At 38.0% G+C, this 27,056-nt stretch overlaps 1 protein-coding gene across 4 annotated transcripts in view; it reads left to right on the forward strand.

The window, feature by feature from the left end:
* The window catches only part of RTTN (rotatin), a 146,815-nt gene that overhangs the window by 94,845 nt on the left and 24,914 nt on the right, over positions 1–27,056 (forward strand). For all 4 annotated transcript variants that reach the window (XM_047766974.1, XM_047766973.1, XM_047766975.1 and 1 more), the window contains exons 35-40: positions 4,523–4,616; positions 9,094–9,292; positions 10,811–10,901; positions 14,550–14,703; positions 17,719–17,856; positions 24,810–25,027. In XM_047766974.1, coding sequence (XP_047622930.1) covers positions 4,523–4,616; positions 9,094–9,292; positions 10,811–10,901; positions 14,550–14,703; positions 17,719–17,856; positions 24,810–25,027 — 894 coding nt within the window. The remainder of the gene's footprint in view (positions 1–4,522; positions 4,617–9,093; positions 9,293–10,810; positions 10,902–14,549; positions 14,704–17,718; positions 17,857–24,809; positions 25,028–27,056) is intronic.

Raw genomic sequence — 27,056 nt, forward strand, 5'->3', positions numbered from 1 at the left:
GTTCGTTTTTTCATCTTAAAATCACATTTCTACTTCTCAGAAATAATCTGAACTAGATAGGTGTTTATGCCTAGGACGTGCCAACAACTGCAATAGCTTGAAGACCAAAATTTGATCATTTCTGCTGCTCTTGATCAGAATTAAGTCTGTATTTTTAAAAATCTGTTTTATCAGTTATCAAAATAAAGGAAATGTGGGTCCTTTCCTTTTGATCTTTTCAGTGTGAAATATGTGATTCTTTCAAACTTTCTGGAGCATCAGTTTGATGAAAAATTTTGCCTTAACTTTATTTAAACATTTCTAGAGAAATTTTATTCATGGGTCTTCATAGTTTTTAAAAAATTGAAAATCATTTTTACTATTGCTCTTTTACAAAAGAAGAAATTAAGGCATGGAATGAATACATGTCTTGGTCAGGGTTTTGGGACTGCTAACTGTAGAGCATTATTTGATTTCAAATATATGATTGGCTTTAGAGCCCAGGTTGTTGGCCATGACGTTTTGCTCCTTCACTACAAAGCAACATGTGATTGGTGCCATAATAGATGCTATAGTCAGGGTGCAGTGAACTTAGATTAGAAGGAATGATGAAATAGGGAGTGATATTGTATAAGAAGTAGCAGTTGAAGTGGGCTTTAAAGGATCAATCCCTTCTTTCTTTCTTTTTTTTTGTCTTTTTAGGGTAGCACCTGTGGCGTATGGAAGTTCCCAGCCTAGGGGTCAATCGGACCTGCAGCTGCTGGCCTACACCACAGCCAATTGGGATCTGAGACCTACACCACAGGTCACCGCAGTGCCAGATCTTTAACCCAGTGAGCAAGGCCAGGGATAGAACCTGCATCCTCATGGATACTAGTCTCATGGATACTAGTCGGGTTCATTACCACTGAGCCATGATGGGAACTCCCTAATCCCTTCTTTCTTATGTATACCTTTGCAAGTAGCTAAAAAGATATTCAAATATGTCTTAGAATTCAATACCCACTTACAAGTTTTGAAAGCATGGTTGAGAACATAAAACATAATTAGAACATAACTGAATATAAAGCTGTGTAGTACTGAAAGCATTAGATATTCAGAAAACGCATGGGGTTGTTTGGAGGAAGGCTGAAGTTTGATTACCAGTGTAACCAGATGGCCTTAGCAGGGAGAGCTAAGTCTGTTTTTAGGGATTTGAAGAGATAAGATATAACAGCTATAAAGATAGAAAGTCATTTCAGCAGAGTAAAATGGCATAAGACATAATTGACATTAGAGAAATATGTATTCACACTTGTTTGATGATAGTAAGAGTTATTTTGTAGAACAAGATGTGACACATTTATGTATTGATGTGTATTATTAAATATAATCAAGTGAATGTCCATTAGAGATTATTCAAGCACACAGGGACTTGAGTATAGTACCAAAGCAAGTCAACTTAATACTTCTTTATTAAAATAGTAATATGGTAATATAGAATATTTTAAACATATAGGCTAGTAGAAATATAAATCACCCATAATCAATTTTTAAAACATATGGCTATAGAAAGACATTCTTATGTTCTCTTAACCATATGGGATAAGTTACAATGCAGTGATTAGATAGATACTTTCTAAAATGATATTTTCAAAATTTGTCTATCCCTTCCTTGAGCTATACTGAGGAAAATTACCGCATTTATTAATGCCTAACCTTTGGTCACAAAAGGCATCTTTGCTTTCTTTTAATGAGCCAAGTATTTAGTGGGCCCTCAGGAACTTTCTTTCCATGCAGTGTGTGCCATCTCTTTCTCATCAGTAACGAGGACTGCCTGAGCATTTGTCAATTGACAGCATGTTCAGGGAGAGGATAAAGAATTCCAGCATCATTGACCACTCACATTTCCTATGTAAACAAGGAAGCTTGTGGCAGGAGCCAGGCTTGTTCATCAGCCCCCATACAGTTGTGATGTTAGTGTCAGTGTGGTTGTTGTGATGTTAGTGTCAGTGTGGATGTCTATTGACAAGAACTTTAAAAAAAAAAAACCCAAAAAACACATCTCTTAGAGCCAATTGTAGGCAAAATAACTTAAAAAATGTCTTTTAAGTTTTTCTCCCCGTTATGTGGATCTAACGTTATATAAAATAAGGCATTTAATACATGCTTATTTATGAGTGATTATTTAGACTGATTTATCCAGCTTTCATCTTTAGATAACTCTATGTGCTTAGCTTACATTTTTTGGCAGCAGCTTTTTTGTCACTTTTTTAAAATTTATTACTGTAATGTCATACTTGAAGTGGTAAGAAATGATCGAAGTCTTAAATTGAAAAGGAGATTTTAAAACCTGTGTATTAATTTCATGTGCCATTTTCTTCAAATTTATATTCTCTTTACTATCAGAAACTGCAAATGGAATAATGTTGGGTTTTGCTTTCATCCTGTCACATCAAGTCTAAGGTACTCTTAAGTGTTAGAATGAATATACAGTCATTGTGAGGTTGATTCATAAGTTCTGCTGACAGTTCATGCTGCATGCATGCACTGACCTGGAGCATGTCCAGGTATGGAGAGTATGTGCTATCTTAGAGGAAAGAGAATAGTGTGAAGATAACAGTATGTTCTGTGTAGGAGGTGCTTGACATCAGTTGAGGTTTTTTCAGTTTTAGGAGACCAGTCTGCTCATTTGTAAACCTGTGTGTGAAACTGTTTGTTTTTCTATAGAATTTTTGTTCAGTGCTTCAAAAATATGTATTTTGAAGCGCAGTATCCAAATATTGCCTAGTTTTTTAAAACAGTTCATTTGTGATATGGGGAGAGGTAGAAAAAATCTTTTAATACTTCTGCTAATTCTTTTATAGATACTCTTAAAATTTGTATGTGCCACTTGATATTTTAAAAGACCCTTTTATTATAAATTAAGAAGTGCAAAATATCTCAGGGACACAGTGAATTATAGTTAAGTAGTATGTTTTTGGGGAGACGGGATTAAGATGGTGGAATAGAAGGACTGGAGTTCAGCTTCTCTCATAAAAACAACAAAATTACAACCAAATGCTAAACAACCTTCAACCAAATGAACTGGAAACTTTCCTAAAGATATCCTACTCCAGAAGACAAAGAAGAGGACACATCAAGAGGTAGGAGGGGCAATTACATGATATAAGCAACCCCATACTTCCTGGGTGGGAAGCCCACAGACTGAAGAGTAACTATCACAGAGACTCACCTGTAGGAGTGAGAGTTCTGAGCCCCACGTCAAGTCCCCACGCCCAGGAATCTGGCATTGGGAGAATGAGCCCCTGGAGCATCTGCATTGAAGGCCAGTGGGGCTTGTGCACAGGAGCTCCACAGGACTGGGGAAAACGGAGACCCCTTTCTTGAAAGGCACACACAGACTTTCATGTGCACTGGGTCCCAGAACAAAGCAGAGGCTCCATAGGAATCTGGGTTGGATCTGACTGCAGCTCTGGAGGATCTCCTGGGAAAACAGGAGGTGACTGTGGCTCGTTGTGGGGCAAGGACATTGGAGGCAAAGCTCTAGGGAATATTCATCAGTGTGTATTTCTCTGGAGGTGGCCATTTTGGGAAAATCTGGCCCCACCTATCAGTGCTCAGAAGCCCCAGGCCAAACAATAATCCGGGTGGGATCACAACCCCACCCATCAGTAAATGGGCTGCCTAAAGACCCCCCAGACACACAGCTGCCTGTAATCTCACTCAGAGACAAAGCCCCACCTACCAGTGGTCAGGCACCAGTCCCCTCCCATCAGGAATCCTACAGCAAGCCCGCTGTACCAACTTCAGCCATAAGAGGGGCAGACATCAAAAGTAAGAGAGGCTACAACTGTCTGCCAAAAGGACACTACACCAAAACCCTCTAAAAATGAAAAGGCAGAGAACTATAACTCAGATAAGGGAGAAAGGAAAAAAACCCAGAAAAACAGCTAAGTGATCTGGAGATTATCAACCTCCAGGAAAAAGACTTTAGACTGATGATGCTGAAGATGATGTAAGACATTGGAAATAAACCAGAGGCAAAGATTGATAATTTACAGGAAACATTGAGCAAAGAAATGCAAGACTTAAAACTTAAGCAAGCAGAGATGCAAAATACAATAACTGAAATAAAAAAATTATTAGAAGCAACCAACAGCAGAATATAGAAGGTAGAAGAGCAAATAAGTGAGGTGGAGGATAGACTAGTGGAAGTCAGTGATGTGGAATAGAAAAGAGAAAAAATATTGAAAAGAAAAGATAGTATGTTTTTTAGCTTTTCAACATTTGAGCAGTAAGTGGGAGTAGGCTTTATTAGGATCTTAAACTTAGGTAGGCTTCAGATCACTCCTTTGAGTTACTGATTTATATGAACTGTAATAGATCCTGTAAGAAGTAGAAAATGCCATTAACTCCCAAGGTATGGAGTGTTTTCCAGTTATACTAACTAGTCTGCTTTTGTAATAAACCTTTTTGTTTAAGCATATCTTGTGTATACATTGTTGGGTTACATTAGTGAGTGACTGTCATGAGTAAGATGATTTTCTTTGCTCACGCACAGGTGGCAACTTCATCAGAGAGTGCCGAGCCTCAGCTGCCTGGGCTCTCCACAGCACCTCTCCCTGAAGCCCCGCAAGACCAGTTTGTGACTCAAGGTATCCTTTTAGGAACACCTCCTACTTTCAAAAAGAAATATGACAGATTGGTCCAGACAGATATTTTGGAAGTAAATGCCTAGATAAAAACTAAATTAAATAAGTCACAGAACAAACTGTTTGGATAAGAACAAAATGAAATGTCACAGAACATGATAGAATAAATATATCAGAAATTAACAAAGCAAATGCTCTTAACTAATAAATGGGAATTTGGCCATCAAATAAATAGTCTGTTGCCATATGGTTTGTTATTAGATAAGAATAGATATTTGGTGTTTGAACTGGAGAACTGCTGGATATTAGCTTCATTTTTTTTCCCCTTCTTTTTGGTGGGGGGAATATCTCACTTTACCACAGTAATCCACTTGAAAGTGAAGAGAATGGGGTCATAAGTTTTTATCTAAGCCTGTTCTTTTGTTTTAAGGCACACAGAATATTTTGAGTCCTTATTAGAAATGTATGAGTAGACTGGGATTTATTTTTATTAATGACAATGTGTTAGAAATTTTACTCTTTGTATTACTGACTGCTTCCAAACTCTATTATGCTTCACACTTTATGTATTTATATAGATTACAACCTGGTTTTTGTTTCTTTTAAGACAGTATATAGGCATTTATTCAGTAGCATTAAATTCCTAACCTTTAAGGAATATACTACCTAAAAAGAAGGTAATTTTAAACACTGTGGTGTAAGTATCTGCAGAGAAAATGTTTTCTAAAACTAGAAATACTTGCTTAAGTAAGACTTTAAATTTTCATTACAACACTTTTCCATAACTTCCTAAACAGTGTCCCATTTTGGTTTTTAGTAATTAACAATATACAAAAGTATTTAATTGTAGAAAGTACTTATTTGATTCTTTTAACAAAAGAAACTTAAGTTGTTTCAAGTAGCTGAGGATACAGAGCATGAAATGAAATTTGATGATGAATTTCAAGAACATTTATTTCTAAGAATGTGTTGCATTATATTACTATTTTCGAACAACTTTATTGAGATATAATTCACATATCATACAGTTCGCTCACCTGAAGTGTACAATTCATTGCTTTTTAGTATATTTACAGAGTTGTCCCACCATCACCACAATCAATTCTAGAACATTTTTATCACCCCCAAAGAAATCTTATTCCCATTAACAGGCAGTACTGATCCTCCTCATTCTTCCCTGTCCTAGGCAATCACTAATCTACTTACCTTCTTTATAGATATACCTGTTTTAGACATTTCATAAAAGTGGAATCATATAATATGTGTTCTTTTGTGTCTGGCTTCTTTCACTTAGCAGAATGTTTTTAAGATTCATCCATGTTGTAGCATGTCAGTGCTTCATTTCTTATTATTGCTAAATAAGATTCCACTGTATGGATATATATTTTATTTACCCAATCATCAGCTGATGGACATTTGGATTTTTTTCACTTTTTGTATATATGGGTAGTAATGCCACAAACATTCAGGTGCAGGTTTCTCTTTGAACATAAAGTGTGGATTTTGCTTTTTGGTTTCATTATTCTTAGATTTATTTTATTTTCAGGGATTGTGCTTAGAATGTATATCCATGCATAGTTTTATTGGTTGGCAATTACTTCAATGTGTGTATTTGATAAAAAATTATTTTTTATTTTATTTTTTTATAATGATTTTTATTTTTTCCATTATAGCTGGTTTACAATGTTCTATTAAAATTTATTTTACTCCTTGTTGTTGAATCTGCCAACAAATCTATGAATAGACTGGAAAGTATTAAATATATACTGTCAGTGAGCCTTAGGACTAGAGCAATTTTGCTGTTGTTATGTATCTTTCTGAATACCATCTCTTTAAAATAGTATTAAGATAATTTTTTTTTGGTGTGATAATGATATTTTAGATACCTCAGCTGGAATTCTCAATGAAGGATTTTCCAGTGAAACTGGTTAGCCCTTTTATTTCTGGTTTGTTGATTCTTAATTAACCAGGGAATTATGTTCCAAAGCAATTTAGAGCAGGACAACAAGAATTTTCCCCAGCATGAATATTAGGGCCACTTTAGACACCTTATCTTTTCATTTTTAAGTTCAGTTTCTAATTCATATAAAAGAAAACATATTTTTATAAGAAAACCTTTAATAGACTTTCGTGATCTATAAGCTTACATTTGATATATAAAGTTGGAAAGAATCATTACAAAATAAAAATATTAGTATATTTGAGAATTACAAGTATAAAAAACTGAGATAATTCTCTCCAGATAAAATATTTTTAAAATTTTAATATATTGAATGAATTTGATTTTCTTAAATGTTAAGCCCATCTTCTTTTATTGTTATTCTTTCCTTCTATATGCTGCCCTAGAAATGCTGAAGACATGTAATACATCTTTTGTCAATATTTAAAATTTTCTCTTTGGAAGTTCCCATTGTGGCTCAGCAGTAACGAGCTGGACTAGTTATCTATCTATGAGGATGTGGGTTCTATCCCTGGCCTCACTCAGTGTGTTAAGAATCCACCATTGCCCTGAGCTGTGGTGTAGGTTGCAGATGTGGCCTGGATCCCAAGCTGCTGTGTCTGTGGTGTAGGCCAGTAGCTGCAACTCTCATTTTACCCCTAGCCTGGGAACTTCCATATGCTTCAGGTGTGGCCCTAAAAAGCAAAAAAATTTTCCCAATTTAATTTTTTTTTTTTTGTCCTTTCATCTTTTTAGGGCTGTACCCATGGCATATGGAAGTTCCCAGGCTAGGGGTTGTTATCGAAGCTACAGCTACCCACCTGCACCACAGCCACAGTGATGCAGGATCCGAGCTACGTCTGTGACCTACACCACAGCTCACAGCAGCACTGGATCCTTAACCCACTGAGAGAGGCCAGGGATTGAACCCATGTCCTCATGGATATCAGTCTGGTTCGTTAACAGCTGAGGCACAACGAGAACTCTCCAATTTAATTTAAAATATCAAATCTATCTTGGCAATATAGTCCCAAAGTGCCTCCCCCAACAAATTAATGAATTACAAAGGGAAAGATTATAACCTTAAATGAGAAAGACAGTAGACTTTACAGTAGATACCACCTTAGTCAAGTCAAATGGTCAAAGTTAACACCACCCATGATGGGACAAATAGGAGTCACATTTCTCCTGATATGCTATCCTGCAGATCTAATTATGACAGACCATCAAACATCAGATACTACTGAGGAACTGGCTTGTGTTCTTCACAAAATGTCAAGGTCTTGAAAAATGAAGCAAGACTGAGGAACTCTTCCAGTTTAAAACCCAAACAGACATGACAACTAGATGAAAAGCAGAATCCCAAATTACATCCAAACAAGAAAAAGAACTTTTTTCCTTTGCTGTAAAGGACATTGGGAGGGAAAAGGTCTATGGGTTAGTTGGTACTACTGCATCAAAGTCAGTTTCCTGGTTTTGATAATTACACTGTGATTAATAAAAGACAGTCCTGTTTTTAGGAAGTTAAGATTAAAGGGGTATTGTGTGCGCAGTTTACAAACAGTTCATAAGTAGATAAGTAGGTAGATAAAAGATGGTAAAATATTAATATTTAGGGATTAGGTGAAGGTATATGGGACTTTTTAAAATCTTTTACTTTTCTGTAAGTTTGAATTTATTCAAAATCCTGTGTTTCTTTAAAAAAGAAATAAGGAGTAAGGGTCATGAGGGAAAGTCTTAAGGCAGTTAAGCTTTCTTCTTAGCAATCCTGTGCTGAGTCTTCTAGGAAAGTTCCATGCTCCCATATCTGCATTTCTAAAATCCATAATCTCTGAAAATGGAAAGATTTCTCAAAACTCAGGTGGCATAAAACTTGCTCATACCTGAATACGTTTGCCTGCAGAATCTGATCAGTTATGGTTTGAGGTTGTATTTGCTCCTGTACTCACCCTTCTTGCTGTGATTATGCATCTGTGACACTGCAGAAATACTTATTCCTTATGGGGTGTTGTCCAAGATTCCATTGGAGGTGTTAATTATGATACATGTATCTTATTACTTTTCTAAAATCTAAGAATATTTTGAAATCTGAAATACTCTGGCCTCTAGAGTGTCAGGAAAAGAATTATGAACTATCATTATGGACCATCTGTGCTTCAGTGTCTGAGTGCTTGAGACATAGAACTGTGCCCTACCCTTCTTGGCTAGTACGATGTCACCCAACACAGACACACACACCCTCATGTAGATGCATGCATACATGTGCATGTGCAAACACACACACACACACTGGAGGAGTTGGACACACACACACACACACACTGGAGGAGTTGGACACACACACACACACACACACATACTGGAGGAGTTGGATATCTGGCTTCCTGGCCTCAGAATGGAGGTGTGTTGGCACTTAGGGGAATTCTCCAACTATCGCTCTTTAGCACTTTTAGGAACTTTCCTCCTGATTATCAGAACTTGTGAATATTGTACGTAACCAGAAGGTAAACAAGATAGTAATAATTTTCATACTTATTTCAGTAATAGGTCAGCATGAAACTGCATCTCCACAGCTTCTTCCTGATTCATCCATTTCTGCTCCCCTGCCCAGACAGTGTGTTTTTGTCACTCTGCCTCTTCTTTCAGCGATGTGCAGCCTCTTGGACAGCCTCTTGGTGACTGCTCCAAGAGATACCGCAAATGCCCTCCGACAAACTCACCTCATACAGCTTCTCTGTAGGTAAGAGTTAAATACTCCCAGAGAGCCATGTAGACTTCAGGTTTTCACTTTTGCTGGAATTTGTCTGGACAGTTTTTAATTTAGATCTGTTAAACTACTTGGATTGGTTTGTTATGTTGACTATTAAGCTTCCCTAACCCCCATCCTGATTTTTTAAACTTTAAAGATTCTCAAACCTTATTTGTCCTCTGCCACACTCAGGGAATATGCTGCAAGTCTCCTTGGTCATACTAAATGGAAGTGAAGGTGGTTTGGGTTTATTTCCTTAGTGGTCATATCAGAATAATGTCCTTGGGTTGAAAAGTCATTTTTAAAATTCATTTGGAGTTACTTAGTTTTGGGAGACTGAAATTCTTTTAGAAAGTTTTCTGGTAAAATTTAGGGAAATCATGATCTGGTTCTCTCATTTATCTGATATTAATTAGCATCTGACATAACTTTCTTGATTTTTCTGATTGGTTATATGGGATAGTTAAAAAGGCCAAGGATATTGAATTCAGTCCAATTTGAGTCCTAATTTTAATTCATTCTCTCACTATTACTGCAGCCTTGGGAAGGTCCCTTTAATCTCTGAGGTGTCACTAATAACACCTAGTTAATGGGGTTAGTGTTGGGATTAAAGTGATGTTGTCTAGGCTACTATCTTGAGTAAGTGTTCCTTCCCTCCTGACCTCACTTATTTTAGCCAGGTGTGCCCACCTCCTGTTCACCACATACTCATTTGCATTTCTCTTTATTTCTGCCCTTTAGAGTCTGTTGTGACATTAAGGGCACAGAGATATTAAAGGATCTTTTATGGCAAAGGCTTGTATTTCAATACCTGGTCTTTATTTCTGACTTAAAATTTTTTCCTGTTTGTTTTGTATTATTTTGGTTTTTTACTTTGTAAACCGGAACCTATTTCTTAGCACATGTTTTTTTTTTTATTTTAAATAGAAGTGTAACCATCGAGCTCTTTCTTTTGTCTGTTTTCCCCCAAAAGTGCTTATGCTTTATTCTGCTTTTTTTTTTTTTGTCTTTTTGCTATTTCTTTGGCCGTTCCCACGGCATATGGAGGTTCCCAGGCCAGGGGTCGAATTGGAGCTGTAGCTGCCAGCCTACGCCACAGCCACAGCAACTCGGGACCCGAGCCGCGTCTGCAGCCTACACCACAGCTCACAGCAACGCCGGATCGTTAACCCACTGAGCAAGGGCAGGGACCGAACCCCGCAACTCATGGTTCCTAGTCGGATTCGTTAACCACTGCGCCACGACGGGAACTCCTATTCTGCTTTTAATAGGTTTCATTAGATACTTTTCTTCAGAATTGTTTCTCACATTTATCTGATAAGATCTTTACTTTGTTCTGAAATATTGTAGAATAACTTTTTATAAACATTTATTTCCTTTATTTCATAAAAATCCTTTTTTTAAAATATTCTATTCTTGGTTGCACCCAAACTTCAAATTCTGATTTATTAATCTTCAGTAAGAAGCATACTAATCGTCTAAAGGGTGTTCTTGTTCTGTCCTTCACAGTATGGCAGATGCCTCTCTCATAGAGATAAGTGTTCAGGAGCTCCAGGGCCTGCTGCCTGTGTCACCACCTGTTGAGCACACTCAGGCTCAGGTAAGGGGCTCTTGTCTCCCTGTGGCCTCACTTCTGTTTGTGTGTTTGTTTACCCTTAAGTGGAGAAACATAAATCCTGCTAAGGATATACTAACCATAGGAGAGGGATGGAAATCTCCCAGGATACATCTGGTATGATGAGGCTATTTGAATTCAGCTACTGAATATTTTAATCTGAGACATCTTTGGATGGTAAAAAAGAGCAGTGTGGTTTGAAGACCTAGATTCTATTCCTGGTTCCCTCATTAATCAGCTAGCAGTGTTTAATCAAGAATCTGGGTATCTTTGGGCACCATATTAAAAAAGGAGAGCATTTTGTATAGCCTACCTTCCCCTTCTGTAATTTTAGACTATCTCTGTCATGTCCACCTAAAGTGAAGCGTGAAAATACTTAATAAGTTCTGTGTATTTTCAAAACTCAGTCTAATAAGAAAAATTCACTGACATTTAGTGTAGTTGTTGCTAATAGAAATGTTGTCGTAAAAAACAGATTTTAAGAAGGACTACAAGATTCATTTGGGGTGATAGATGATTAAAGGTGGACTAGACCAGTATCTCTTGCTTTGTGCTGTCTTCTTTGAGCTTTCTGAATAAGACAGATCCCCTGCAACAAGGTTGGGTTAACACCATACATCATCTTCCAAACACTCTCCTGGTGCAGTGTTTTCATTTGTGAGTGTGCTTAGTAATGGCCATTGGCTCCCTTTTTCTATCCAGCCAATGGATCTTTATTGAGAGTGTACTGTATACCAGGATCTTCCTTAAACAAGTAAAACAAAGACCTTTCCCCTCAAGTTGGGAGAGTAGATAGTGAGCAAATACATATATGCCTGATGATGTCTTAGAGGGACATCTGAGAAGAAAAACTAAAGCAGGGACAGGAAGTGATGTCAGAGTTGGCAGGGTAGAGCTTTTCTGCAGAGGATGGTCAGGGAGAGGTTTTCAGACAGTGACATGTGGCCTGAAGTAAGTGAAGAAGCTAGGCCTGTGGGTCACAGCAGGACCCCTTAGAGTTGGCCTGTTAAAGAAATAGCAAGGACCAGAATCTGTGAAGCCAGTCTTCAAGTTGCTCCGTGAAGGTAGGGCCTTGCCTGTGTCCTTAGTGCCAAGCACAGTGCCCATTCCAGGGCAGTACTTGTGGAATGATGAGTAGTAACAGTACAGAGGTGGAGTTCCTCTTGTGATACAGCAAAAATGAATACGACTAGTATCCATGAAGATGTGGATTTGATCCCTGGCCTTGCTCAGTGGGTTAAGGATCTGGTGTTGCTGTGAGCTGTGGTGTAAGTCACTGATGCAGCTTAGATCCCGCGTTGCTATGGCTTTGGTATAGACGTAGGTGGGCAGCTGTAGCTCCAATTTGACCTCTGGCCTAGGAAGAACTTCCATATGCCTCAAGTGTGGCCCTAAAAAGCAAAAAAACAAACAACAACAACAAAACCCTGAAAACAAACAAACAAAAAAACAGTACAGGGGAGTTCCCATAGCGGCTTAGGGATTAACAAACTAGACTAGTATCCATGAGGATGTGAGTTCGATCCCTGGCCTCTCTCAGTGGGTCAGGGATCTGGCATTGCCCTGAGCTGTGGTATAGGTCACGGATGTAGCTTGGATCCCGAATGGCAAACATAACAGGGTTTGGGATAGAAATGTTGTAAAATTAGGTTGTGATGATGGTTGTACAACTATAAATACAATAAAATTTATTGAGTTAAAAAAATTAAATTTAAATTTAAAAAAGCCCAGTAACAGACTTTCCTGGGATGCTTGTATATTAATTTCTGTAACTCTCACATCAATCACATTAAGTATCATTAGTGGCCCTGTTTTATAAAGGAAATGACTGGAGCCCAGAGATGAGTAAGTTGTCCAGGGCTGCAATCACACAGTAAGGGGCAGACCAAGGATTCCTGCCCACATAGGCAGGAATCCTCACTCTTACTATTGTACTATCTGGCCTTATGTAGACTAAATGCTTCTTGCCTATTCGTCCTTAATCAAGATCATTCGTTCACTCTAGAAAAATTCTGGAGCATGTCCTCTGCCCCATTGTGTTGTAGGTGCGAGTGCTCCTTCTGTGAACAAAGCAAACTTACACCGCTGCCCACATGAAGCCCGTGTCCTAGGTACAGGATACAGATGGTAAAGAGTGAATAAAATTGAAGTTTTTTATCAGATGGTGACATACGGTGTGGAAAAATATAAATGAGGATGAGTGGGGGACTAGGTTGCTGTTTTTCTGGTAGGGTGGTCAGAAAAGGCTTCAGGAAGATGAGATTTGAGCTGAGAGCTGGAAGGTTAGGAAACAGGCTGTGGGTGGTGGGGAAGATCGTGGGCAGAACTCTGCATGGTGAGCTTGCAGCAGCTGAGGCCCTATAGTATGGGCTTGGTCGGTTGGTCTGTTTTTTTGAAGAAAGAGTTACAAACAAAAAAAAAAGTTACTTTATGAACTACCATGTCAATAGCTGATTACATCTTCAATACGGTAATTTGCAAAAGAATTCCTGACAGTTCAGCTGTTCTCTCTAATGCTTCATACCACCTCTCACCTTCCATGGCTTATCTGTTTATGGTTGCTCCAAGCTGGCTTACCACAACATCCTTGGAGAGGGCAGACATGCCTCATTAGTGCAGCATAGGAAAGGATCAAGAAATACTTCACAGCAGTAAGGAATTAAATTTCACAAACTGTTTTACCCATTAGGAGAAGTGTGGAGCTGCTTATATTTTTATGTAAAATATCTTGGCAGAATAGATGAAGGGATTACCTTCCATCAGGAGAAGTAGGTCAGAACTGTTGGAACTAGCCTGGGAACATTTATCGAAATGCGGTGGAGGGAAAACTGGGAGTGTGTGTGTATGTGTACATGTGTGTATGGAGGGAGAGAGAGGCTTCGGAATATCTGTCAAGTTCAGTTACATGAACTGTCTCATTGCTGGGGCACAGTGGATAAACAAACATCTCAGTTTATTCTTTAATTATTACATATCCAGAGAACTTTTTTTAAAAGTACTTTGCCAGTATTAATACTTCTTATTGGTATCAAGCAACATTCCAGAGATGGTTTTATTGGTAATTTGGGGTAAGATTTAATTTTTCTTTTTTAACTAAGAACAACATTTTTATGCTGAAGAATAGTCAAGGCCAACATTGAACATACTTGCATTTTATTTGTAGCAATAACTAGGTTGTTAGGGCTGACTTCTCCCACTCCTCATTTGTACACTTTGAAGAATATTTTATAATCTTTCTTTACAAAATTATAGATTTTATGGCTTTGGACTGCCCTTTTCTGCTTCTTCTGGAATATTGATTCCACAATTTAGCTACTTAAAAAGTATGAAGGCTTTCTTTCTCTAAATAGAATTCAGAATTTGGCTTTGGAAATACTGTTTGTGTGGTAGTATTATAGTTGACAGTGTTATTGTGGCCATTAATGATGTACTTAAGAGAAAAATAATGGTTTGTCTATTATGTTTTCAATTTAGGTGTTTAAAAATTATGATTAATATTTTATTACTTTTTTATTAACTTACATTACAAAGAAGTGACTTATTATAATACATAGAAAAGTAAAATACTTTTATCACTAAGATGGGCTTTTCATATGATATTCTTTGTTTTATTTTATCTCCTTTTTCAAATAGGTGTCCTTTCTCCTCGAATACCTGTCCTCTTTGTCCAGGCTTCTTCAGTCATGTTTATTGGTAGATCCTGACCTTGTGATTCAGGATGAACTTCTGAAACCTCTTATCACAAACATCATCAGAGTTCTCACCATATGCACCAAAGATATATTGGGTAAGCTTAATTTTTTTTAGCTTAGGACGAAAGTAAATAATACTAAGGAAAAAAATCTTACTTTGCAGCAGGCATTCAGAGCAAGGTCACATTTGGGGTTGTTCTTTGCCAGCATTTTGGAAGGCTTTTATAATGTGTTTTATAGTTTGGATATTTTAAGTTGTTCCAGGAGACCGTTTGAGACACGTATGTAGTATAATAAAGGACCATTTTCCCGTGCTGTCATTTTAAATGAGAGTAAAGTTTTTTATGTATGTAATATTAGAAAGTATAATATTAGCTATTAATTATTCTTATAAGCTATGGTGAAGGCCAAGTGACCTACTAATAACTCATTTACAAGTATAAGCAAGTCTAGAATATGATATCAGAAATCTCCTAAGGTCTGAGATTCTTAAAAAATACAGTCTGATGAAATGTTGAATATAAAGCTTAGTAGTGGAGGAAATTAGAACATCAAGTACTTTATCAAAATTAAAATAGATAATTGTCTAAAATAGCTTACAATTAAGTAATTGATTATTTGGTAATTCTACCTATCAATTCATTCTTTTTTTTTTTTTTTTGTCTTTTTGCTATTTCTTGGGCCGCTCCTACGGCATATGGAGGTTCCCAGGCTAGGGGTCGAATTGGAGCTGTAGCTGCCAGCCTACGCCACAGCCACAGCAACTCGGGACCCGAGCCACGTCTGCAACCTACACCACAGCTCACGGCAACGCCGGATCGTTAACCCACTGAGCAAGGGCAGGGACTGAACCCGCAACCTCATGGTTCCTAGTCGGATTCGTTAACCACTGTGCCACGACGGGAACTCCCAATTCATTCTTATTTAGCCCTTTGAATTCATGGATTTCCAGGTTTTAGGTCTGGTAATTGAAGTGGTTTATGATACCCAGCAAAACCAGTCCTCAGTGTCTCATCAGTATTGGGTTATCCCAGTGCTAGAGAAGCAATAATTCCTTACGTGGAAATTTTACAAGTGCTGTGATGTCCTGACTAAGCTAATTTAAATCACACTGTACATTCTCTACAAGGGTGATATCTTCCCTCTGAGGAGCAAAAGTGATTCTTGAGGGAAAGGGGGTCGGGGGCAGATCTTAGCTATTAGGGTAGCTCGTGGCCCTCTAAAATTCTTCTCTGCCCAATAAACTCTTATTCTTTGGTGCTTAATTTCTTTTGTCGGGTTTTCTTGGGTATCACTTGAGAAGCATTGACACTGAGCTCATGAATCACACACAAGAAATTTGCAAGATCAGTGCTAAGAAAACTGTGGTGCAAACACAGCTGTGACTGGTGGGCTTTTGATTGAATGCTTGATCTCAGCATCACATGGCAAGAGGTGGCCTGCAAGTTTTGACTGCCTTTGGCTGCCTTGTGGATGTTTTACTGATTTTCTTGTTTTGATTTGGGCTTTGAGAATTAAATAAAAATGGTATATATCTTAATATTTAATTATATGTTATTTAACCCATTATTAATTATGCCAAGTGCTGAAAAGAAAAAGTCAATAATATCTAAATGTTTATCTAGCATGTGGTTATTTTCTCATATCTTTCAAAAGTTAAACATTCACTGAAATGTTTCCTAAGAAATTAATTTTAAAAATTTCTGGAAAAATAACAGCTTTGAATAATTTTATAAAAATTGTATTTCTAGTATATGTATATGATTTTCTAATTTTCATATATAATTTTATACATTTTAGTTCACATGTGTAAATATATTATTCTACAAGCACAGTTATAAGTTAAATGTGAATAGCTTTTAAATTTTTAATTTAACTTTCAACTTAAATATTTTATTTGGCCATATTAAGCCCATATTTAATAAAATTAGTGGAGTTCCTGTCATGGCTCAGCAGAAACAAATCTGACTAGTATCCATGAGGACACAGGTTCTATCCCTGGCCTCAATCAGTGGTTAAGGATCTGGCATTGCTGTGAGCTGTGGTGTAGGTCACAGATGAAGCTCCAATTAGACTTCTAGCCTGGAAACCTCCATATGCTGCAGGTGCAGCCCTAAAAAGACAAAAATAAATAAAATTAGAAAGCTTTATATTTATTCTTTTTATGTGTAAGGTACAGATGTATAGATATTACATAAACAGATATATGTATCTGTGGAATTAATATTTTATGGGGATTGTGATAAAGAAGGTAATATATGTCTAAAAATACTCCTGTTTATAGAGCTGGTAATGACAAAAAGATTGAGAAACACCAGGGGTTGCTACAATCTAAACTCCCTAGAAGATGCTATTTCTAAATGTTTCATGACGCTTAAGAACACTGATAGGGGAGTCCTCAGTTGCTTGGTAATGGATTTGACAACGTTGGCAGATGCCTGCTGGTGGTGTGGTCACAGATGCTGATCTTAAGACAGCCACTGCCCCCAGCCCCCATTTGCCTAGTAGAGAGAGGGGAAAAGCTGTTTCTCCCCTACAAGGTTAATTGCTGCATCTTTAGCCACACGTAGGCAAAGCTGCAGAATCCTCTTTTGTATCCTAGTTTTCCTTGTGGGCAGTACTCTTCTTAGTTCTTTAAAGAAATTTCCTTTATTTTCTGCTATGACCTTGGCACATTATGTTTCCTCTTTCACCTTTTCCCAAAGCTGCTAAAGGGGATAAAGAAAACATGAGAAAATTCTTTTATAGAAGTAGCACAGACAATTTTTTATAGTGTGCCCAATGTGTATGTAGTTCTGAGGCTGTGGCTTAATATTCAATCTGCCGCACCTTCTGCTTATTGTTGAATATGCTTTAATAAGAGGAGGATGTGTGAATGTGTATTCACTTGACTGTAGGAGGGTGGGTGAAAGAGAGAGATCTTTAAGAAGCAATGAAAAAGAGAAATTAATTGAGATAAATTTTGGATCATGCTGAATTTCATTTGTTTTCATTTGATGAGTACATACCTCTTATTTTGAGTGTAATGAAGTGTCTGGTGAGTTTTATGTTTTAAAAGCCCTTTTTCTTTTTTGTGTTAATAACTTGAGATGTTTTGATTAATTTTATAGATGTAGAGGTAATATCAGCTTTTTATCAGACATGGACACATTTATTTAATCTTCTGGCTGCACTCCTGAGGAAAGCTGGCCCTGCCTCTTTCCCGTCTATCACGATGGGTCTGGCCAGGTACTGGGCGGCAGTGATTGGTAAGAAGACAGTTTCACTGGGCTTGGGGACCTTCTGCTAATAAAAATTAGGAGAACCCATTATTTATGATTTTTATATATCATTTATATGCATCATGTAAATCATGACTAATCAATAATAAGTAAATAATAAGTGAAAGAGAAACATGTACTGGCTTTGAGAAATTTCCAGTGCTTTTGAGGAGCCCCGAAAATGCATTTAAAAAAAATTGAGAACATATTTCAAGATACCCTAAAAACAAGAAAAGCCTATGGTATTATGAAAGTACATATGATGTGATTATAAAACAATAAGTTTTCTTCTGTTAATGTAGAAACCAGTCTCTTTCTTCACACATATGTGCTGTAAGTGGGTAAATATGTATATACAATATCCTTTTTATGTGATAACTTGGAAAGTTATAATAAAAATAGTGTCTTGAGACAAGAGGATTTTTCTCATGGCAAAGGGTATATAGTAGGTTATTTTTATGTTTTCTGTATAATAGTTGCCTACTAGAATAAATAAATGATTTTTTAAATAACTAGTCTTTAATTTTTTATGCAGTCTCTGCTAAATGTTAGCATAGCAAGAGCCTTTTTTTAAAATTATAGTTGATTTACAGTGTTGTATCAATTTCTGCTGTATAGCATAGTGACCCAGTCATACATATATACATTCTTTTTTTATGTGAATGTTTATAAATAACATTTATGTTACCTTTTCAAAATAACCAGTTAACGATGGCCATTCTGACTGGTGTGAGGTGGTACCTCATGGTAGTTCTGATTTGCATTTCTCTAATAATCAGTGATGTTGAGCATTTTTTCATGTGCTTGTTGACCATCTGTATATCTTCTTTGGAGAAATGTCTATTCAGGTTTTTTGCCCATTTTTCAATTGGGTTGTTGGTTTTTTTGCTGCTGAGTTGTATAAGTTGTTTGTATATTTTAGAGATTAAGCCCTTGTCAGTTGCATCTCTTGAAACTATTTTCTCCCATTCTGTAAGTTGTCTTTTTGGTTTTTTTTATGGTTTCTGTTACTGTGCAAGAGCTTGTCAGTTTGATTAGGTCCCATTGGTTTACTTTTGCTCTTATTTCTGTTGCAGTGGGAGACTGACCTTTAAGAAAACATTTGTAAGGTTAATATCAGAGAATGTTTTGCCTATGTTCTCTTCTAGGTGTTTGATGGTGTCTTGTCTTACATTTAACTCTTTGAGCCATTTTGAGTTTATTTTTGTGCATGGTGTGAGGGTGTGTACTAGTTTCATTGATTTACATGTCGCTCTTCAATTTTCCCAGCACCACTTGCTGAAAAGACTTTTTCCCATTTTATATTCTTGCCCCCTTTGTCAAAGATTAATTGACCATAGTTGTCTGGTTTTATTTCTGGGTTCTCTATTCTGTTCCATTGGTCTGTCTGTCTGTTTTGGTACCAGTACCACACTGTCTTGATGACTGTGGCTTTATAATATTGCCTGAAGTCTGGGAGAGTCATGCCTCCTACTTGGTTTTTGTTTTTCAGGATTGCTTTGGCACTTCTGGGTCTTTTGTGGCTCCATATAAATTTTTGGATTGTTTGTTCTTGTTCTGTGAAAAATGTCATGAGTAATTTGATAGGGGTTGCATTGAATCCGTAGATTGCTTTGGGTAGTATTGCCATTTTTACAATATTAATTTTTCCAACCCAGGAGCATGGAATATCTTTCCATTTCTTTATATCCTCTTTAATTTCCTTGATTAATGTTTTATAGTTCTCAGCATATGTCTTTAACCTCCTTGGTCAGGTTTATTCCCAGGTATTTGATTTTTTGGGATGCAATTTTAAAAGGTATTGTATTTTTGTATTCCTTTTCTAATATTTCATTGTTGGTATACAGAAATGCGATTCAGAAATGAATGAATGTTAATCTTATATCCTGCTACTTTGCTGAATTTGATCAGTTCGAGTAGTTTTGGGGCTGAGTCCTTAGGGTTTTCTATATATAGTATCATGTCATCTGCGTACAGTGACGGTTTTACCTCTTCTCTTCCAATTTGGATACCTTTTGTTTCTTTTGTTTGTCTGATTGCTGTGGCTATGACTTCCAATACTATGTTGAATAACAGTGGTGAGAGTGGGCATCCTTATCTTGTTCCAGATTTTAGTGGGAAGCTTTCAGCTTTTCTCCATTGTGTATTATATTTGCTGTGGGTTTGTTATAAATGGCTTTTACTATATTAAGGTATGCTCCCTCTATACCCACTTTGGTAATTGTTTTTATAATGAATGGATGTTGGACTTTGTCAATGCTTTTTCTGCATCTATTGAGATGATCGTGTTGTTTTTGACTTTTCTTTTGTTAATGTGGTATATGATGTTGATTGATTTGTGTATGTTGAACCATCCTTGTGAACCTGGAATGAATCCCACCTGGTCATGGTGTATGATCTTTTTTATATGTTGTTGGATTCAGTTGGCTAAAATTTTGTTGAGAATTTTTGCATCTATATTCCTTAAAGATATTGGCCTACAGTTTTCTTTTTTGGTGGTATCTTTGTCTGGTTTTGGTGTTAGGTTGATGGTGGCATCATAGAATGTCTTTGGGAGTGTTTAGGATCCCTGTTGCCTTATTGATTTTCTGTCTAGAGGATCTATCTATTCATGTGAATGGGGTGTTAAAGTCTCCTATATGATTGTATTCCCATTGTATTCTCCTTTTATGTCTGTTAGTATTTGTTGTAGGTATCTGGGTGCTCTTATATTAGGGGCATATATATTGGCAATTGTAATATCCTCTTTTTGAATGGATCCTTTTACCATTAAATAGTGTCCTTCTTTCTCTTTTTTGATGGCTTTCATTTTAAAGTCTATTTTGTCTGACATGAGGATTGCAGCTTCTGCTTTCCTGTCTTGTCCATTGGCATGAAATATCTTTTCCCATCCCCTCACTTTCAATCTATATGTGTCCTTTGCCCTAAGTTGAGTCTCTTGTAGACAGCAGATTGAAGGTTTTTCCTTCTTTATCCAGTCTGCCAGTCTGTGTCTTTTGATTGGAGCTTTCAGTCCATTGACATTTAAGGTAATTATTGATAGATATGTATTTATTTTCATTTTAAACCTTGTTTTCCAGTTGATTCTGTTTCTCCTTTCTTTCTTTCTTTTTTTGGTTGGATGGTTTCCATTTATTTTATGCTTGAGTGCTTTTCTTTTTAGTTTTTGTGAATGTAGTTTTTGATTTTGATTTGTGGTTAAGTATGTTAACCCCTTCCTGTATCTGCTTGCTTTAGCCTGATAGTCATTGAAGCTCAAACACGTTATTTTAAAAAAAACAGTCTATATTTTCTTACTTTCCTTCCCCATATTCTGTGATTTTGAAGTCCTTTTTTAACATCTTCATGTTTGTCCTTTTGCTGTTCCTTGTATTATTGCTTTTACAGTAATTTTTTTTGTTTGTTTTCTTCTTTTAGATCTATATGCTGGCTTATTTAAATGATTGCTTTCCAATTGTGGTTTCCTCCATCCTATTTCTTCTTGTTTTTTTTTTTTTTTTTTTTATTTAGAGAAGCTCTTTCAGTATTTCTTTTAGAATGGGTTTAGTATTGCTGTACTCTTTTAGCTTTTGTTTGTTGGAGAAATTCTTTATCTCCCCTTCTATTTTAAATGATATTCTTGCTGGATAGAGTATTCTAGGCTGCAAATTTTTTCTCTTCAGAACTTTAAATATATCTTGCCACTCCCTTCTGGCCAGTAGTGTTTCTGTAGAGAAATCAGCTGATAGCCTTATGGGGATTCTCTTATAATTAACACTTTGTTTTTCTCTTGCTGCCTATAGAATCCTCTCTTTATCTTTAACTTTTGCCATTTTTATTGTAATGTGTCTTGGTGTGGGTCTATTTGGGTTCAACATGTTTGGGATCCTCTGTGCTTCCTGTATCTTGATATCAGTTTCCTTTAGATTTGGAAAGTTTTCAGACATAATTTCTTCAAATATATTTTCAATCCCCTTTTCTTTTTCATCTATTTCTGGAATTCCTATTATACATAGATTGGCCCACTTTATATTATCCCATAGACCTCTTATATTGCTTTCATGTTTTTTTCATTTGGTTTTCTGTCTGCTGTCCTGATTGAATGATTTCCACTATTCTATCTTCCAAGTCACTAATTCGTTCCTCTGCATTAATCATTCTACTGTTTAGTGCCTTTAGCTCAGTTTGTGTCTCTGCAATTGAATTTTCTAATTTTTCTTGGTTCCTCATTATATTTTCTAGTTCCTTTCTAAAGGAATCTGCATTACTGTTCATATCTGCTCTTAATTCTTTGATATTCAGCCTTAATTCCTTCAGTATTTTCACTATCTCCCTTTTGAACTCAGTGTCTGTCAGACTGCAGAGGTCTGTTTCATTGTTTGCTGCTTCAAGCGAATTCTCCTGTTCCTTTAACTGGGGATGGTTTCTGAGCTTCTTCATCTTGCTTATGTTTTTCTTTTTCTGTGAGTTTAGGGAAGCCAAACTGTAGTCTTGGAGGGCTCCTTCTATGCAAGAGCACCGCTTTGTATTTTGTGGGGGGTTATTATTTATTTTTAGTGTGGGAGTTTGAATATTAGCTGTCTCTTTCTTCAGTGTGAGCAAGTTGTTATACCCAGGGTGCTGAGTGTGTTTCCAGGGAGAAGGAGGCAATGGGTAGGGCTGGTAGTCAGTGCCTGGTTGTTGGGCTCTTAGCAACAAAGACCTACAGGAAGGTGTCACAGGCTACTCCTAGTTGCGGCCCTGGGAAGTGGTAATGAACTTAGGCAGATTTACAATGTGCCCAGAACATTTGGCAGTGGAAGCAGTAGGGTGTTTGAGTTCCCAGGGAGTGAGAGCAACAACAGGCAGTGTTCAATTGCAGTGCCCTCCTCTGAGGTGATTGGAGCCACAGGTGGTGCCTGTTCAGGGACCTCTAGTAGTAGCGGGCCTTGCCCACCTCTGGAGTCAGTGTTAACTGTGGTGTTTTGCCCCCACCTCCTGCAGACCACACAAGAAGCACCCCTTCTCACTCAGCCCACACTCAGCAGCTGCACAGGCTGCTCCTAGTTGCAGGATCCTGGGAAGTGACAGAGGTCAAGCATGTGGGCACTGCCTGTAGTGTTTGGCAGTGGCAGCAGCAGGTCCGGTGTGCTCTAAGGGGTGTGAGAGCAACAGCAGGTGGTGTTCGGTCTCAGTGCCCTCCTCTGTGGTGCCCTTGAGGTGATTGGGGCTGCTGTGGTGCCTGTTCATGGACCCCTAGTGGTGGCAGGCCACCCACCTCTGGAGTCAGAGATGACTGCAGTAGTTTGCCCCCACCTCCTGTAGACCATACAAGAAGCATCTCGCCCCCACTTAGCCCCCACAGGAGGTGCTGCATCAGCTGCTCCTAGTTGTAGGTTCCTGGGAAGAGACAGTTATCAAGCATCTGGGCACTGCCCAGAGCTTTTGGCAGGCAGCAACAGGACTTGTGTGCTCCCAAGAGAGTGAGAGCAACAACCAGTGGTGTTCTGTCATAATGTCCTCCTCTGTGGTGCCTTCTGAGGTGGTTGGGGCTGCAAGTGGTTCTTGCTCAGGGATCCCCAGTGGCGGTGGGCCATGCCCACCTCTGGAGTGAGAGATAATTTTGGTGGTTCCCCTCGCCGCCACTTTTAGACCATACAAGAAGCACCCCATCCCACTTAGCCCACTCAGGAGGTGCTGCACCATCTGCTCCTAGTTGTAGAGTCTTGGGAAGAAACAGTGATCAAGCATCTGGGCGCTGCCCAGAGCATTTGGCAGTGGCAGCTGCAGGGCAGTTGTGTTCCCAGGGGAGTGAGAGCAACAACGTGTCATGCTTGGTTGTGGTTGCAGTGCCCCCCCCCTTTTTTTTGCTGACCCCTGAGGTGTCTCAGGCCACAGGTGGAGCCCACTCACAGGCCCCCACTGGTGGCAAGCCACGCCTCCCTCTGGCCTCTGAGACAACCACCGTGGTCCATCCCTGCTGCCGGTAGATCATACAAGAGGCACTACGTTGCGCTTAGTCTCCCGCTGCCCTTAGCCCACACAAGAGGTGCCCGGCCACCTGTAGCCTGTACGAGCAGTGCCCAGTCTCCCTTAGCCCGAGCAAATGGCTTCTCGCCACCTGCACCAGAGGTGCCCCGTCCTCTGAGAGCCCAGCATGCCCCTGAGCAGAGAGATTCCTATGGCTATCTGCCCCTCCTCCTCTTGCCTTCCCCAACAGTGGCGCCTTGATTTTTCTGTGGCCCAAACCTTCTCCTGGGTTCCCTCTGCCATGTTGTTCCACTCCCCTGCCTGTGGCACACCGCTCTGTAGCCTCTCAGGCTGTCCCCACACAGCTAACCCTAGTCCTCTCCCTGGAACTGACCTCCAGCACCTAAGTCTCAGTGCCCAGCCCCTGCCTGAGTCTCAGGCTGTGGCGTCTGGGGTGGCGGTGCAGATGATCTGTGCAGCTCTCAATCTACTTTGTCCTCTTCAGTCCAGCTGTTGCACTTTTCTCAGCAACTTTGAGGTCCCTCCGTCTAGGCTGATCTCCTTGTCAGTTAGGTGGCTTTCCAGGATATGGGTTCCTTTTCTCCTTCACAGCTCCCTCTCAGGAAGGCTAGTCCTATCCTGATTACTTTTCTCTCTCTCTCTTTTTCTTTTGTTCTACCCAGTCATGTCAAGAGTTTCTTGTCCTTTTTGGAGGTTTAAGTTCTTCTGCCAGCATTCAGTAGATGTTCTGTGCAAGTTGTTTTACATGTAAATGTGTTTCTTTGATGTGTTTGTGGGAGAAGTCAAGCTCAACATCTTAATTCTCCACCATCTTGATCCACCTCTTAACTTACTTTTAAACACTGCAGTTATTCTTGTGCTAACTGTACCGTTGATAGCTTTACTTCATTAGAAATAAAAAAGGTGTAGACTTAATTATGGGAATGTGATTCATTTCTTTAAATGTGAAGAAATTTTCAGTCATTTACATAGGAAATCTTTCTCTCTTTCAGATGTGTTCTGCAAGTGTGTGGGTTTGTCCATCACATGCCCTACCCTATACACTGCCAGCCTGCAGTTTCTTTCTATTCTTTTGACTGAAGAAGCAAAAAGATATGTCCAGGATAAGGACAAAACAAGTTTATGTCGCAATCTGACAATGGCTTCACTTCTTGATAAAACTCAGGAAAATCAGAAATCTCTAGAACAACTTAATGAAGCAATTCTTCAGGTATGAGATTTCTTAATTTTTCAAAACTTGGCTTAGTTTTTAAATGAATTGACTTTTAGTCTTTGTCTCGTAAGAATTTTTTTCAATCATATGAACTAAAAAATAACTAATACCCATTATGACCATTGAAATAATGGAAAAGTATATAAAGTTAAATTAATCATCTTCACTCCAGTTTCACTCCTCTGATGCTGACCAGTGTCTTTAATGAACATGATAAAAAAATTCAAGATGAAACATAACATTAGTAATCTAAGTCCAACCAGCAGTTTATCAAAATAGTTTACCAGATCATGACCAGAATGGGCACATTTAAGAAATGGAGGTATAATTCATAAATTATTGCCACTTTCAAGACATGTTTACATCTTTGAAAATATTTTTTACCTAAGCAATATTTGACTTATACAAATGAACTATATATTTAAGATGGTTAGGTGTCTAGAGATGGGTGGACTTGGTTGTCATTTGTGAGAAAATGACCCTTTCCAAATCCTACTGCTTATTTTATCTTATAAACTTATTTTTTATAATCCTAAAATATGAACCAAGAATTTTGTTTCATCAAAAACATTCTAAAATCACTAAAGTATTGTTATTTTATAAGTAGATTAACAACTTCAAAAAAATCTGGAAGTGTTTCCAAGTTGCACAGTTGTTTTTTACAAATAGAAATATTAGTAGATTTTCAGTACTAAGCACTCCTTTTAATAATCACATGATATTATGATTTTTATCTTCTCAACTGAAGGTGAATAAGTGGTAGTAGGTATGCACATTGAAGGATTTGCTTCTGCCTCCCAGGCACCAGCTGCATTTCACAGACAGAATGTTATAGTTCCTGTCTGCCCACTTGTTACTGTCCTTTTGCTGCCTAGGATTTGGGGATTTCTGCTCCTTTTCTGCCTGAGAGTCATAGTTGTGCAGATCTTTCTGGTATGACCACTTTTGTGTATCTGTGGGTTCTGCATCCATGGAGTCAACCAAATGTGTATTGAAATGTTTAAAAAAGTTTTGTTTTGTTTTTTTTCCAGAAAGTTCCCCAAAGCAAAACTTGAATTTGTTGTGTGCCAACAGCATTGCATTGTGTTAAAGTAATCTAGAAATGATTTACAGCGCAATGGGGGAATGTGTGTAGTTATATGCAAATACTTTGCCATTTTATATAAAGGACTTGACCATTTGCAGATTTTGGTATTCACGGGAATCCTGGAGCCTGTTCTCTGTGGATACTAAAGGCTTATTGATTTATAAGCAGGAAAACTAAAATTTATAGCTTTACGAAAGTTCTCCCCCAGCCCTGATCAAAAAACATTACTAATTTCCCAACTTAGTCTTTGGCAGAGCATTTTTCTCCTGGGGAAGGGGTCTTTGCTCTTGTTAACATGCTTTCCTCTTCAGAGAATTTAAATGATTGAGGGGTCCCACATTGATTTCTTCCCCCAGTGAGGATAAAAGAAAGCTAGAAATCCCCGGTAGCCATAACCATTGTTTCTGCAGCCAGTCTTCCTGGACCTGGTGAAATTTAAAGACCTCCAGCCAGGCCCAGCCAGGGCTATTTTATTTCCCAGCAATTTCCTCTTGCTTGCTAGTGGTGCTGTGTTTCAACGAATGAGATTATACTTGTGATGAATATGGGTCCACACAGGAATGGTGAACCGGGTTAAAATAGAGTATGTATGAAAAACTCTGCCACAGGAATTTGCTAGATTGACCTTACCCTTATTTTTCCCTAATATTTTGTATTATTATTTATTGTAAAAGTTTTATTTATAATCTTTCATTGTAACCTTGGAGAAGGAAAAGGAGGTGTTCCAGAGCCGGAGGGTATCTCAATGATTTTCCCAATGACTAGGAAATTTTCCTCTCCATTTCTTCCAAATTACAAAAGATATAAAAAATTTGGCATGGATACATTAACCAGTTATTTAAACTGTGTTTCTTAATAAATAAATTATACTCTTTTTGTTCATGTAAACAGAGTATAAGACTTCTGTTAGGGAGTTCCCATCCTGGCTCAGTAGTTAAC

The sequence above is a fragment of the Phacochoerus africanus genome, chromosome 2 (assembly GCF_016906955.1).
Source record: "Phacochoerus africanus isolate WHEZ1 chromosome 2, ROS_Pafr_v1, whole genome shotgun sequence".
Taxonomy (NCBI): domain Eukaryota; kingdom Metazoa; phylum Chordata; class Mammalia; order Artiodactyla; family Suidae; genus Phacochoerus; species Phacochoerus africanus.